This window comes from Mesocricetus auratus, unplaced genomic scaffold (assembly GCF_017639785.1).
Source record: "Mesocricetus auratus isolate SY011 unplaced genomic scaffold, BCM_Maur_2.0 Super-Scaffold_100003, whole genome shotgun sequence".
NCBI lineage: Eukaryota > Metazoa > Chordata > Mammalia > Rodentia > Cricetidae > Mesocricetus > Mesocricetus auratus.
The window spans coordinates 16,762,773-16,778,922 of record NW_024429188.1 but is presented as its reverse complement, the minus strand read 5'-3'; the positions used below and the strand labels follow the sequence as shown (position 1 = coordinate 16,778,922).

Here is a 16,150-nt window from a genome sequence, read left to right as displayed (position 1 = left end):
TATTAGCTTTTAGTGAATGTAAGCAATCAGGAAACATAGCAGAACTTGGGTGTGAAATGTTTGGTAACTATTAAAACCCACAAAAATGTGAAAATACAATCATTCAGAATTATACCTCAGTGATGCCTGGTAATTCTATTACTCAAGATACATTTTTCCTTGTACTTCCTGATTGTATCTTTTCTCTATTTGTAATTTAAACATAACTGGGTTTCTATTATTTTGAGATTTGCTTTTCTTTTTTTCTTAAGCATCAAGTTGGGAGGATTTCCCTCAATGGATACATTTTCTTCTCCAGCATCATGTTTGGTGATTGAACAGCATCCACTCTAATGGAGTAATAAATGTATTGGTTTGTATCAATTGTTCTTAATTTTCAAACACAAAAAGCGATGAAACTATTTGATAGAAAAATCAAAAACAACAAAAATAAAAATTAAAAGATTTCCACTAAACCTATGCTTTATTATGATTATAAAATGGAAACAACCTCAGTGTACTCATATTGAAGAATATGTAAATTACATTTTACATAGAAATACTATGAAATCACTAAAATGATGTAGTTCTATACTTCACCAAATAAAAATATGCTCACGGGCCAGGAGGTAGTGGCGCATGCCTTTAATCACAGCACTCAGGAGGCAGAGGTAGGTAGATCTCTGAGCTCAAGGCCAGCCTGGTCTACATAGTAAGTTCCAGGACAGCCAGGACTACAAAGAGAAACCCTATCTTGAAAACCCAGAAAGAAAATCTGTTCACAGTGTATGGTTATGTGCAAAAGCATGTACATCTGATTTAATTCTATTTTGAGGGGATCAAACAGTAAATGTATATATTCATGGGTATGATTAACTATACTCAAAAATAAAGCCTGGATTGGAGAGATGGCTTAGCCATTGAGAGCGTGTACTACTCTTCCAGAGGACTTGAGTTTTATTTCCAGCATCCATATCAGGTGGCTCACACTCCCACATAACTTAAACTCTAAGAGGTTCCCACTCCTCTGGCCTCTGTGGGCATCTGTGTTCATGTTCACATACCTACACAGACACACATACACATAATTAAGAGTATCTTTTACAGCAGTTGCTTACTGCTTTTGTGTAACTAATATTAGGGTATACTATATATCTGCCAACAGAATTGCCATAAAATAAAAACAACAAAGCTCACCTAGAGAAATTAGTACAGTCAAAATTTGTGTGTATGTGTGTGTGTTTGTGTGTAGTGTATGCATATGTGTGCTCATAGGTGTACATGTAGAAGCCAGAGGTCAATGTTGGATATCTTTCTCAGTCACTCTAAAATTCGCTTTTAAAACAATGTGTGTGTGTGTGTGTATGTGTGTGTGTGTGTGTGTGTGTGTGTGTGTGTGTTCATGCAGTTGTCCAACAAAGCCAGACAAGGATGTTGCATCTCCTGGAGCTGGAGTTACAAATAGTTGGGAGCCATGTGACCTGGATGCTGGGAATCAAACTCCAGTCCTCTGAAAAAGCAGCAAGTGTCCTTAACTCCTGTGCCATCTCTCCATTCTCCAACGTATTCTTTGAAATAGTCTTCCACTGAATCTGGAGCTTGCTGATTGGCTAGACTGGCTGGTCCTTCTATCTCTGCCTGTAGTTGCTGGGGTTATGTGCATGCTACAGGGCCTGGATTTGATGTGGGCTCTGGGAATTCAAGACCAAGCTCATACTTGTACTGTGAGCACTATGCCAGTTGAGTTGATTACCTGGCTTGAAATCAGAGCCTTGACTACAACTGATGGGAATGCTGTACCCCACAATGTGTTAGAAATCATTGGTCTAGAGTTGGGAACATCAGAAAGAAAAGCTGTTTGGGGACATTACTGGCTTACCTTGTCATTCCAAAGTCTGAGACTTTCACAGAGAGATCACTGTCCACCAAACAGTTCCGAGCAGCCTTGGGAGGGAAAGCAAAGTCTTTAAGTAGTAAAAGCAACCAAGAATCTCCTGATATAAGACCCAGACTTTTGCTTCTCCTTGGCTTCATTTTCAGCAAAATCCAACACAGCCTATCACAATCCCAACTGTTCTGAAATGTTTTTTGAAATCCCTTGTAACTTTCAATTTTTCTAAATGAAAACATGTTTGCATAAGTCTGTTTACCCAACCATATGAACCTATTGGAAATATACTTAAACACAGAATCTCATCTTAGCAAGGAGAGAGCCAAAATACCTTCCACTAGATCCTGTGCATTCACAGATGCTCAGGAGTCGTGCATGCTACACTCAGGACTTATGAGATGCATTGGCCTGGTATGTGCAGTACGCTTGCTATTCAACACAAGCAAATCCCTGAAGTTAAGATCAGCGAATAGCAAACAGTACTTGGAACTCCTACCATAACCCAAACACACACTTTCATTTCCATCTAACTTTTATTTGTATTTTTAGTTTTTCTATCAATCAACCTGCTCTTTTCAGAGTAAAGGTCAACTTCAGTTTAATGGTCTTGAGGAACACAAAATTGGCCCAAGTCTTTCCATCTGCTCTTCATACCACAGCACAGGTAGCAATGGAGATCCTCATGACTCATTTTACTCTGACCTTTCCGAGTTTCAAATGTTTTACTCTATGATTGTGATATTTGGATTGCAAAACGATTACATGCCCACACCAGTCACAAGTGTGCAAAGTAAAAGTGAAGTCAGCCGTCTCAGCAGCCCTACCCCTAGAGGAGGGAACTGTTGGCTTTGTTCTCTCATTCATCAGTGACCTTCCAACAGCTTGCCTTACCAAATCCCGATGTATGAACTGGTGGCTCTCCAAGAAGGCCATGCCTTCACAGACATCGTAGCACATTTCTAAGAGCTGGGAGGTTTCCAGTCCTTTCCCATTACTCTTCAGGTAATTAAGCAAGCACCCGTTGGTTATATACTCAGTTACTATGTAGATGGGGTATTTCTTTGAACACACTCCATAGAATTTAACCAGCTTAGGATGGCTGAGTTTCCTGAAAAAGAATCGATTTGAAAAGTTCATTTTTGAGATGGCCTGAACAAGGGTGAATAGATTCTAATTCCTTCCACCTGAACAGAGAAAGAGACCTGGGAACTTTGGATGTTGTTTTGGGACTAGGATAATCTTTGGAGGCACAAAAGGAAACAGTGCTCTTGCCTCACGTCCGATACTAGTGAGTCTGGTAGCCACTCAGCAGTGCTCTTAGTCTGGACATGCTTCATTCGCTCTTTCTCTTGAGAATTAGGATAGTGTCATGTGTAGAAGAAGTATTCTAATTTGAAGGGTGTACATAGCATAAAAATGGCTGCTGTTTGGGGAAGTGAGACCGCACATAATCTCTCTTTTTTATATCTTCTTTTGTTTTCACTTCCTTTTTCTGATTTTTAAAAATGTGTGTGTGTTATCCAGCACTGGAAGAAACCATCCTGAGTGAGGTAACCCAGTCGCAAAAAGACAAACATGGTATGTACTCACTCATATATGGATTTTAGACATGGATCAGGATAGTGCCAGTCTGCACTTCCACTGATAGAGAGTCTGGGAAACAGGAAAGAACCTAAAAGATATGCATATATGCATAGTACCCAAGAGAAGAGGATTGAGACAAGATCTTCTGAATGGATGGGGAACACGGTGAGGGGTTGGGGGGAGTGGGAGCTGGGAAGAAGAGAGGGGAGAAGAGGAAGAGAGAGTAGGTCATGGGGGAACAGGAAGTTGAGTGGGTGGGGGTAGAATAGGGGGAAGAGGGAATCATAGGTTAGAAGACAGATCAGGCACCAGAGTGACCTCTAGTGATCTAAAGGGATAACACCAATTGGCAAGCTAAGCAATAGTGGAGAGACCACCTCAAATGCCCATTCCTGATAATGAACTTGATGTCTATAACCATCCGGGAGCCTTCATCCAGTGATTAATGGAAGCAGAGGCAAACACACAATTAAGCACTGAACTGAACCCAAGGAACCCAGTGACAGAGAGAGAGGAGTGATGAGCAAATTGGCAAAGAATGGGCTGGCAAAACCAGCAGAGACAGCTGATCTGAACAAGGGAGAGCTCTTGGACCCCAGAGCGACAGCGGGGAGGCCAGCATGGGACTGATCTGGACCCCCCAAATGTGAGTGTCAGCGAGAAGGCCTGGGCAACCTATGGGGCCCTGAGCAGTGGATCAGTGTCTATTCCTGGAATACAAACAGTCATCGTGTGCCCATAGCACAAAGAGGGATGCTCTCTCAGCCTGGACTCTTAGGGGAGTGCCTGGACCCTACCCAGAGTGAAATGACAGACTCTAGATATCCCCTATGTGGAAGGAATTGGCAATAGGGTGGGAGGCTGGGGGGAAGGGGAGTGCGGGAGGAGGGGAAGGAGAGGGAACTGGGATTGACATGTAAAACAAGCTATTTAAAATTAAAATAAAAAATGATAAAAGAAAAAAATGTGTGTGTGTGTGAGTGTGCATGCAGAGAGAGAGAGAGAGAGAGAGAGAGAGAGAGAGAGAGAGAGAGAGAGAGAGAGAGAGAGAGAGAGAGAGAGAGAGAGAACAAATGCATGTATGTTTGTGTGTGGAGGCCGAAGGACGTCAGATGTCTTCTTCAGAAAGGCCACCAATCTCCTTTGAGATAGGGTCATTCACTGTCCTGAAGCTCTCGAAGCAGGCTGACTAGCCAGTAAGCCCCAGGGAGGCTTCTGTTTCTACCTCCCAAGACCTTGAATCAGTTTTACAGATTATAATACTCTTTAGTGACAAAAATGCACTTTAATATTTTACCAGGAGACACCAGCTGTACCATGTACCCAAGAAAAAAATTTTAAAGAATTTTATGTTTTATGAAAGGCAGATGACAAGGAACTTTCTTTAGCTTTTTGTAACAGTTTCAATACAAAGGACAGAATCAGCCACATAATTTGCAGGTTCCAGGAAAAATACGAATAGGGAAAAAGTAATTGTTTACCACTTAATTTGAGCTACATGTAATAACTCACACCTGTATTTCCCTGTACTTAGGGCTATGAGTCAGGGCCTTGCTGTGATTTTAAGGCTAAGTTGGGCTATACAGTAACTTATAGTCTACCCTGGGCTACAAAGTGAAACTGTGTTTCAAAAACACAAACCAAACAAAAAAGTATCATTTTGCAACAGTGAAAGCAGAGCATTAAAGCAAGTACTGAAGGACCTTGCTGACAGTCCTGGTCAAAGGCTTGTATTCATGTTGCATCTTTACTTTTGATCAATTCTTCAGTTATGGTGAAGTGAGTGCTGTAACTCCCTGGGCAGTGGAGTATTTATTTGCCAATAAGAAGTCTCGGTAAACTGTTGAATAGTTCTTTCACTAGATATGGGTATGTAAGTCAAATATACACTTTCTTCCCCAATTGGCTTTTGGTTACGGTCTTTGTCACAATAACAGACATTGGTTGGGATCTGCAAAGTTCAACTGTTTTGTGTGTGATGGAGGAGAGCGGTCAACCTTGGGTAAATCCTTGTTTTTGAGACAAGGTCTTTCATTGCAACCTTAGATTTCTCCATTAGACAAGGCTGGCTAGACAGTGAACTACAGAGATCCATCTGTCTCCTCCCCAGTTCAGGGATCACAAGCATGTATCAGTGTGCACAGCTGTTTTTATGTAGGCTCAAAGGAATGAACTCACGTTGCAATGTCAGCACTTTATTGACTGAGCCATCTGACCAAGACCTTGATGTAACACTTTTTGATCTTCTCTGATTAGTTTTCTAAAAGAGTGACCAGCCATGCTGTTTTACTTGGGTTAGAAGTGTTTCTAAGAACAGCTGACCTGAGCAAGTGGGAACTAATGGACACCAATCAGACAGCTGGGAAACTAGTGTAGGACCGACCCAGACCCCCTGATAGTGGGTGTCAGTTAAGAGGCCTAGTCAATCTATGGGGCTACCAGCAGTGGATCAGTATTTATCCCTAGTATACGAATGGACTTTAGGAGCCCATTCCACACACAGAGATGCTCTCTCAGCCTGGACACATGGGGGAGGGCCTAGGCCCTGCCCCAAATGATTTGACAGACTTTGATGATCCCCCATGGAAGGCCTCACTTTCACTGGGGAGTGGGAAAGAGGGGCGGTGGGGGGCATGGGTAGGATGGGAGGGAGAGGTAACTGGGGTTGACATGTAAAATAAGATTGTTTCTAATTTAAATAAAAAAGTTAAAAAAAAAGTGTTTCTAAGGATGAAGGACTTGCTGGAGACCGTACTTGAGTCTGTTTCTTCAAGGGTGAACCACATAGTTGTTTGTGGGAGATGTAAAGGGAATTTAGATATACTGAGTGCTGTCCCTACATGTAACTACTAAGACCCTTTATAGCACAGGACAATGTTATAAGCAGGAGAAAGATCAAGGGTAGAGAATTCCAAAAACAAAACAAAACAAAAAAAGAGTAGAGAATTCAAAGGCACAGAGGCTAAAGGCTGTTTTTCTCAATACAGTCAGAAATATTCTGACTTCAAACATGGTCATTCAAGGTGTTATGCAGGCCTATTTGTCAAATTAGGGGCATAGCATTAATTTGATTTAACTGCTTGTTGAGCCAAATTAGTACTCTTAAATGTTTATATTTACAGCACTGGCCAGACTTTGCAAATGTTAGGAACAGCTACTGCCAATCTCCTATGGAGATTCAACATTGCCACTCCTAAGGAGAGACTTACATCATGGTTTGGGCCTCCTGAAAGAATTCGTCTTCTGACATGGCACCCTCCTTGATCATCTTTACAGCCACATCATACTGCCCCTTCCACTTGCCCAGCTGGACCACTCCAAACTGGCCACTCCCCAGCTCCTTCAACAAGGCAATCTCTTCTCGTTTCAGTTCCCAAATTCCTAAGGAGGCATACATTTTAGAAGTCGTGTCATCAACTCCCAAAGTGATTTCTTCTGCAATGAGCTTTTTGTATCCACAAAACAAAAGCCAATAAGACATCATTTGGAGTTAATAACTTTAAAAAATCCTTAGTGAGAGTCAACGTCAAATTGTGTTTAATGCTCTCAGGTTGGTAAACCATTGTTAGATTTTTTTCATATAAAACAGATTAAACTGTGTTCAAGGTGGATGTTATTATCCTAAAAGTACCAGCCTGAGAACTAGCTCCAAATAGGAGCAGTTAAAAAGAAAGGACAGGTAAGAGATGCTGGAGGCAATATCTGGTAAGAACAAATGCTTGACAGTTGGGGAGACAGCGGGGGAGATTACAGAGTTAGGTGTGAATAGTTTGTTTAAAAAAATAAATGAATGAAATAAATTAGACTAAATTTCTCCCTGGTGCAGTCTGAGAGGGGACTTGTTTCCTGTCATCCATTATGTGTCAGTTAGGTTTGAATCACATGTACTTGAACTCCAAATGATGGGAAATGGAGTTTAAGGGCCTAAGGGTGTGTCCATACCACTTCCCAGAGCCACAGACATGGGGACCTTGTTGGCCTTGGTTGACACTGGGTGTCGGAGCCGTGTGATCATGCCTGCAATGGAATCAACAGTATAATGTCACATTATCATCATATCATGTTAGATAGAATTACTTCACACTCTTCCAGTAAACTGAAAATGTGGGGCTTGGTGGGGGGTCATGATGCAGAAAGAGAATCGATGCTGAGTATTTTCATCTAATCCTTGTATTCAGTTATTTGACTCAACAGATGCACTGCATGCATAAACAAAATCTAAAAGAGTCAGTTACTTTGTGTGAAATTCCATAGGGATTGGTTGCTAGGTGGAATATTTTACATAAAGATTTTTCTCTTTCATATTTAACTGTCTTTCTCCAGTTCTACATTTACATATGCATATAAATAGCAAGAAACCTCACAGAGCTCAAATAGTAGACATATATTTACATATAAAACAATTAGTCTTAATATTAAATCTATTTCTAAATTCTTAAATGCTCAAGCCATGTTCATCAACACATACCTTTGGGGAAGTTGGGTTAAAAACATCATGCTTACAGTGTTTTTAAAGAAACCACTCAAAAGAGTAAATTATTATTGCTTTAGGCATAGGATGGTTTCCTGATCAGAACTACCACACATGTGTTTTCCCTTCCTTTTATTTAGGTATTTGTTTTCTTTTTAGGAGCGTTCACCAAATGTTTTCAATACCATCCATTTAATCAGGAGAAATAAATGCCAGCATGCATAGCATAAGTTTTTATTTTGCAAAAGCATATAGAAATATATGTTATATGTTTGTACATATATAAAAATAAACATAGATATGACTTCTGGGTAAGACAAATTATGATTATTTTTAAAGTACTTTGCATTTTATTATTTCTATTAGAAATGTGTTGTCTTTGTGATAAAATATTTTAATTAAAAATAAATAAATTAGAAATTAACACCTTATTTTGAAATATGTATATGTACAATTACTGTTGTAATAACCATTGTGTAACCATAAAATACAGTAACAAACTGAAGATTTAATGAAATGATATTTAGAAAACACAATGCTAAATCAACATTTTAATATCTTTTTTATACCCTGTGTATCCTCTATGGTTCAATTGTTCATTTAGAGATAACTGTTAGTAGAATAACTTTGCCAAAAGATGCTATTGGTTAAGATAAACAACTGAAGAAATTTGAGAAAAAGAAAAATACAAACAAGAACCAAAAGGAATTGCAATAAAGTGGCATCTGTGCTTAGATGCCAAGCCCGTGGTTTATTTTCACTCACTGTTGGAAATTCACCAAGTCACTTCCTGTAACAGATACTGTTACAGACCTGGGAGATGCCTCAGTTACAGGAGTGCCTTACAAGCACAAGGACCTGAGTTCAGATCCCTAGTATCCATGTAGAAATCTTGCATCAGAGTGCATATCTTTAATTCTAGCACTGGGAAGACAAAGACAGGCAGATGCCTGGAGATTGCTGGCCAGTCAGTCTAGCTAATCAGTGAGAGATCCTGTCTCAAAAAATTAGGTGGAGAGTAATGAGAGAGGTATGCAATATTGACCTTGTCTTAGTGTTCTACTGCTATGAAGAGACACCATGACTAAGGTTGCTCTTATAAAAGAAAACACTTAATTGGTGGCTTGCTTGCCATTTCAGAGGCTTAGTCCATTGTTATCATGGTGAGGCTCATGATGACATGCAGGCAGACACTGGTGCAATAGCTGAGAGCTACACCCTGATCCATAGGCAGAGAGAGAGAACATAGGCCTGGCAAGGGCTTTTGAAACCTCAAGGCCCACTCTCTCAGTGATACACTTCCTCCAACTAGGCCACACCTACTCCAACAAGGCCACACCTCCTACTCCTTATAATTTTTTCAAATATTGCCATTCCTTGTGAATAAGCATTCAAATATATGAGCCTGTGGCCATCATTCTTATTCAAACTACCACATACTTCATGCTTTTACACACATGCGCACATATGCATATACATACACATATATGCATACACATACATGTACATGACATATACTATAGCCCCTCATAGAGGTACTATTACAGAAAACAGATATACTCATTAATTAGGCAAAATTTTAAGAGAAAAGCAGTATCTTGTGTTGTTAAATATGAAAAAGGTTATTAGTAGGATTGTGCCCTTCTGCAAACCGTTTGACAATTTCATAGTCTTTGTCTCAGAAACTAGCAATAGAATCATTCAAGTGAATGTACAGAGCTGTGTGTGCAGTGCTATACAATAAAATATCCATTAAAATGTAAAAATATCACACATTATCCACTGCTAATACCAGAAGGCTACTGCAAAATGTAACGGAATTCTACACAGCTGTTAAAGAGATCAAGGTGAGCCATGAATATTTGTATGGAAAGTCCTTAGTGTTAGTAAGGAAAACAAATTGAGCAGTATGTGGATAATGATCTTATCTCTATAAAGTATAATTTTTATGGATATGTAATTCTTGTATAAGAAATATTAGTATCCTTATAAAACATTATTGACATCGCCCTGTTCTGAGAGGCTACCCATCCAATGATGAACATTTCTCTAATATTTGAATTTTATAATCAGCTTGCTTTTATGAGCAAGGAAAAACCTAGAAATAAAGTTTCATTAGAACAATTTTCCTTTTGGAGCTGGAGAGATGCTTCAGTGGTTAAGAGCATTGTGCTGCTCTTCCAGGGGACCTGAGTTTGATTCCCAGAACCCACATTAGGGTGGTTCACAACCATCTGTAACTGTAGCTCTAGGGGATCTGATGCCCTCTTCTGGCCTCTGTGGGCACTGCATTCATATGCATAATACAAACATAACTAAAAATAGATAAACTGCAAAAAAAAGAATTTTTCTTTTAAGTCACTTATTCAACTTTATTCCTTTTTGGTTTCTTATGGAGTGTACTGTGTTATATCTGAGGAGGTATGAGCTACAAATCATAACAGATTGATAGCATTTCCCCCTCATTTCTTGGTATCCTATTAATCAAGAATATTAAGAGGATCAGTGGTATCCAAAAAAATGACATTTATATGTGAGGTCCCATAAAGGAAAACCTTAAATAAGTTACCTGCTGAATTGTGTTGGTGATAGTGAATGAGCTTTGGAATGGAGTCAAAGCAGTAGTTTTCTGCCAGGTATAATTTATTTTCAGCATTAGTATGCACGTGGTAATGTTTGACAGTTCCTTTTTTATCACTAGTAAGGAAGAAAGACAATGTTAGAATGCTTTATGCTTTAAACAATAAGATTTTGATGAAATAATCGGTGAATAATTATTTTGAATCTATTTGCAAATGTTGGAGTAGGAAGACAGGGGTAATTACTCAGACTTGACATCTGGTGTTTCTCTGCAAGCATCCATGACAATTAGTAATGATGGAAGAGGGATCCTATCTGAATTCAGTGTGTCCATTGTGCATACACAAAATTCATGCTCAATAAAATTTAAATTTTAGGTTCTAGGAACACGGTTCAGCCAATAAAGGTACCTGTAGCCAACCAGGACAACTGAGTTTAATTCTACATGGTGGAAAGAGAGAACTGACTTTTACAAATTTTCCTCTAACTTTCACACATGAGCATCCACCAGGACAGTTTAATAATAATAATTATTATTATTTTAATAATTATAACAATAATTATTATTATTGGAAAACAATTTCTTGCACTGTTTCTCCCTTAGCAATCATAAAAGTAGAATATACAGAATTTGTTTTTGATGGATAAGAGCCTTGATGTTCATTAGGATCATGTGAGAAGATACATTCTCTTTTAAGATAATGGGGAGAAAACTGTGTGTACAAAGGTGATTAGGTTATGCGTATATTCACCCTAGAGTTCCTTTGGGAGTAGGGCATGCAGGAAGAAAAACACAGGGATATACTTAAATTCTTAACCTAGGACTCCTTTTTACCAGCAGCAACAATACTATTGTTACCATCAGTTTATCAGGTGTTTGCTATGTTCCAGGACATGCTATGATCCAATAACTATATTACACATACATTCCACATAAAACGTTTTCTTCTTTTCCTCCATTTCTAGAATATTGGGATGAGTTCATACATACTAATTCAGACCAATCAGGAATAATATGCCTGTCTTAGGTTTTAGAGTCCAGTTCTAACACTCACTTGCTATTTCCTCTGGATTTTATAAAGATTGGCTGAGACTGGTGTGTGTGTGTGTGTACGTACGCAGGTGTGTTGTAAATGGCTGATCTGCTTTTGGTGTCAGTATAAGTCAATGACATTTCATAAAAGAGTTTTTCTTTCCCAGTCCAAATGGATGTACCTATAAAAACTACTGTACCTAAGACAAGGCTCAGGGAAAACTGTGGAAGAGGGGATTTAAAAGATTGTAAGAGCCAGAGGATCAGGGAGTTTGCTGTGAGATTGTGTCTCCTAGGAAAGCCAGGAGCTACCCCCAAAAATTCTCACAAGCGTGAGTTGAACAAGAATGACACCAGTGAACATGTCATACTGGATGGGAAAAATGCCATGAGCCCTCAATCCTATACAAAGAACTCCAGGCAACTGAGGAGATCTGGGAGCAGGAGAGGCAGTCCTCAGGGAAGAGCACAATCATTGGTTTTCCAGTGACAAATGATCAGCCCTGGAAACACATATACAAGCAGCATCACATGGACTCAACAGGTTCTATTTATGAATATATAAGTATATAAGTATAAGTACATGCAATAACAATTGATGAAAAAAACAGGTCATGAATTTGAAGGCGATCAGGGACCAAGGAAGAAATGTAATTAAATTATTACCTCAAAGTTTTTGAAAAAGGCTACTCCTTTCATTTAATTGCTTATCTATTTTACATTTTTCTACTGGATCAGCTCCCAGTAGGGATGATGAGGCCCAAAAAAGGAAGACACCTAACAATGCATTTGACTCTGTGCAGAGGGCCACAGCTGTTTTGACACTCAGTGAGCAGACTGTTCTCTAGTTATTGAATTTGTTCCATGCAGGACCCATGTAAAATCTAGTATATGTGCTTATTAGATACATGGATTCCTGTATTGGCAAATGCTGTATGACCATTCAAGATATACCCTATTATTTCAAGTTGGAAGTAGGCATTCTGTAACACAAATATCAAAATAAATTACCTTCATCATGTAATTATTGCAAATACATATGCATCCTCTGTGGGAGGGGACACACATCTCCACAAGTCATTCAGTCTAGCTATTAAGAACTATTTCTTTCAAATGGTCCAAATCAATTAAGTATTGGTCTGACCCCCGAGCTCCCAAGCACTGATGGTTTCACAGACATATTATAAATAAATATAGCTTGGTAATTTGTTTGTTGGTGGCCTAGCTTTGGATTGGTCACTTATTCAGTTTCACAGACTGGTCTTTAAGCTCCCTTTGAACCCCAGTTTCCTCACCTGAAAAGGGGACAAATAAGAACAGTATTCCTATTTACTCTGGAGGGGCTTTACAAGGAATAAAAAAGGTACTAGCCCGCGGGAAAGTGATTTATAAAGCTCTGGAAGGTACATGCCTGTAATTCCAGCCCTGGGGAGACAGAGGTGGGAGACTCAAGAGTTGGAGGCTACATAGTGAGTCTCTGCCTCAAGAAAACTATCTTCTGGAGGGGCTTATGATGATGATGACTTTGACAGATGACTCTCAGAAGCCTTACACACTGAAGTGTCAGGCATGCAAGCCTGCTCTTTCAGCAACACCATGAACAGTGACTAGTCCTTAATTAGGTGTCACCATGTGCCAGACAGTAGCCTAATCTAATATGAGTATTAAATTATTTCATTCATAGAACATAAAAAATAATTTTTTAAAAAAGGCAAACCCGTATTTTTTACTAGCACTGTTAAAACATTACATAAAAGACATTTTAAAAAGGGCATTCAAGTAGGTAGTATTATAATGCCAGTCCTTGCACAGCAATCCAAATTCATTAAACTGTGGACAATAAGCTATACAAAATTGTACCACCTTAATTAAGGCTTTTAGTTTACATTTTGCCACTTCAAAGTTAGGTTGGTGAATTTAAATACTGTGACTTCCTGTTGGATGGACACACAATCTTTGGACGAGGACTACGGATGTGAATGTGGGAAAAATTTTAATCATGTGTAATTGGTCATGGGCCTAATTCCCAGTAACCATTGCTGTTTTATTTAACAACATCTTGTTGCGTTGACTGCATTAAAGATCATTATTATGAATCCCTTTCAAATGAGGAAGTTCAGGTCCAGAACAGTTAAGAAACTTGCTCAACATAGTAAAAGCCTGAACTGGGAAGAGAAGTTGACTTTGAACTTGAACTCTTTCCTGCAAAGGGCAGCAGGCAGGTGGAAGCTACTCAGGATACAGCTCCCTTGGTTCAACCCCCCAGGAAAGGCTCACTGAGAACTGGGCACTGGAACAAGCTTCACAGCTCAGCAGGCAGGTTTATCTTTTATTTAGAAGTGCTATTGCTAGTTTCTAGTGTTCTTTCTGCTCGGGCCTGACTCCAAGGGGCTCATGCTGCTGTTTCCGTAAATGTTTATGGAGGTGTGTTGTGTTCACAGCAGTCTGCCATTATCTGCAGAGGACAGGTGAGGGTCACTCAGAGCACATGCTTTTGAAAGTAGAGGGTAAGAAGACAATTGTTAATGGCTAGATTCAACACAAATACTTTAATCCCAAACTCCAGAGTTCACTCATATCTCAGACTATGACTAAGTGGTCATTGTTTTCAAACAGTCACAAGAGGATAAAAGACATGAATCTACATTGTACTTACTTCACAGCCTTACTAAATAAGGACACCGTGTACATGCCTATCTGGCTGGAATTTCTAACCATAAATGCTCCTTCTTTTCCCTGAAAACAAGAAATGATTTTCATTACTTTGAAAATGATTTTTATGTAGGCAGTAAGTAAAAAATATTTTTAGATTCACTTTAAACGCCATCAAAGGGACAGGTTACCCAACAGTTGGCACAGAAGGTTTGTTCTACAGCTTAGCTTTCTTCCTTTTGTCGCTCAATTCCCTCCACCTCTTCCTCCTTCCTTCCCATCCCTTACTTCCTTTTTCCATTTTTCTTTTTTGGTACTGGGGATGGAACCCAGGGCCCTACCTTTGCTAAGCAAGTGTTCTACCATTGAGTTTTATCCTCAACCAAGTCGGTATCTTTATAGACCCATCCTAGGCAAACTCTTCTCTAGATAACTGGAAACTCTCTAACATTTTTGTTTTATTTTATACTTATGGAATTTTAATGTTTCCCTGTTTGAGAAATAAAATTTAGGTGCCCGCGCGCGTGCACGCGCGCGCGCACACACACACATACACACACACACACACACACACACACCACTATAATCATATTCTGGAAATAGCTGAGAAAATTAGCAATGAACAATAAATACTTTGCTTAAGTTGTGTCCTCTATTTGTCTTTTGAAGGATTTATTCCAACTTTAACCAGTGCCAGGTTCAAAAAAGACCATAATAAACTGTGAATATAACAACTTGCCGTGTAACCTATCACATTGTATTGAGCACATCTCAAAATGTAATTTGTGTATTTAGTGTTTTATTAGACTCAATTGTCCCAAAGTATCAATTTCATAGATCAAAAGAATTTAGTATAGGCAAGTTAATGCCAATTAGCAACAAAATCAAATAAATCAATTCCATATCACATCTGCTATGTTGTGGTTTAGGTGCTAATGAACAGTGAAAATCAGCTGAGGAAAGTAATTATATTGATACTCCACATTGCATCATTTTTCTTGGACTTAGGATACATAGCTCAGTAGTAGAGCACATGTGTGTGTTTTTTTTAAATGAGAATGGCCCCCATAGGCTCATATTTGAATTATTAGTCCCCAGTTGGTGGAACTGTTTGGAAAGGATTTGGAGGTGTGGCCTTTTTGGAGGAGGTGTGTCACTGTGGGTGGGGGGCTTGGGGTTTCAAAAGTCCACACCATTCCAGTTGGTGCTCTGTCTCGTGGTTGCTTTCTTAACACGTAAGCTCTCAGCTACTGCTCCAGCATCATGCCTGCCTGCTGCCATGTTCTCCACCAAGATGGTCATGGATTAATCCTCTGAAACAGTAAGCAAAACCCCAATAAACTATTTTTTATATTAGTTGCCTTGGACATGGTGTCTCTTAACAGCATGCCTAGCATGTGCTAGCATATAGGTTCCATCTCCAGTCCTGAAAAATGGAATCATCTTTCCTATTGGTGATTCTGTGATATCTCCTCCCACCTTGACTTTGGGATGGGTCATGTGACTTCCTGTAGCCAACAGGAAACTAGTCAATGCTGATAAAGCAGAGAATCGCTTCTTGGAAGGTTTTCTATTCTGTGAGAATGGCCCAGACCAGGTGCTTGGAGAAGCTACATAAGGAAGGACTGTGGCACCCCAGTTGACAATCTCAGCTGCCCACCTTCAACCATTCATCAGCAAAACGTTGAAGTGGGTCAGCTGACGCACAGAATTGTGAGAAATCCAAAATCTTGTTTCAAGCCACTAAGTTTTGCAGTGGTTTATTTTTAAAGAAAAGGTTATTGAGTACATGGCAAAGGGACAGAAAGCCACTCAGTAACTGGAGTGTCACCTACAGCTTGAGGTGGTTTATTATATAGCAATAGATAAGGCAAAAGGAGACCATAGTAACTCAAAGGATGGACAGCCAATGTCATGGCAAGTTGAAACATTAACTATAATGTTTCTCAGAGAAAAACAT

The 16,150-nt window shown here is 39.3% G+C and overlaps 1 protein-coding gene across 2 annotated transcripts in view; it reads right to left on the bottom strand.

Annotated features, from left to right (window-relative positions):
• The window catches only part of Bmx (BMX non-receptor tyrosine kinase), a 62,728-nt gene that overhangs the window by 9,698 nt on the left and 36,880 nt on the right, over positions 1-16,150 (bottom strand). For both annotated transcript variants that reach the window (XM_040744080.1, XM_021229572.2), the window contains exons 12-17: positions 14,195-14,274; positions 10,495-10,622; positions 7,397-7,471; positions 6,664-6,835; positions 2,762-2,978; positions 1,859-1,923 (exon numbers count right to left, since the gene is read on the bottom strand). In XM_040744080.1, the coding sequence (XP_040600014.1) occupies positions 1,859-1,923; positions 2,762-2,978; positions 6,664-6,835; positions 7,397-7,471; positions 10,495-10,622; positions 14,195-14,274 (737 nt within the window). The remainder of the gene's footprint in view (positions 1-1,858; positions 1,924-2,761; positions 2,979-6,663; positions 6,836-7,396; positions 7,472-10,494; positions 10,623-14,194; positions 14,275-16,150) is intronic.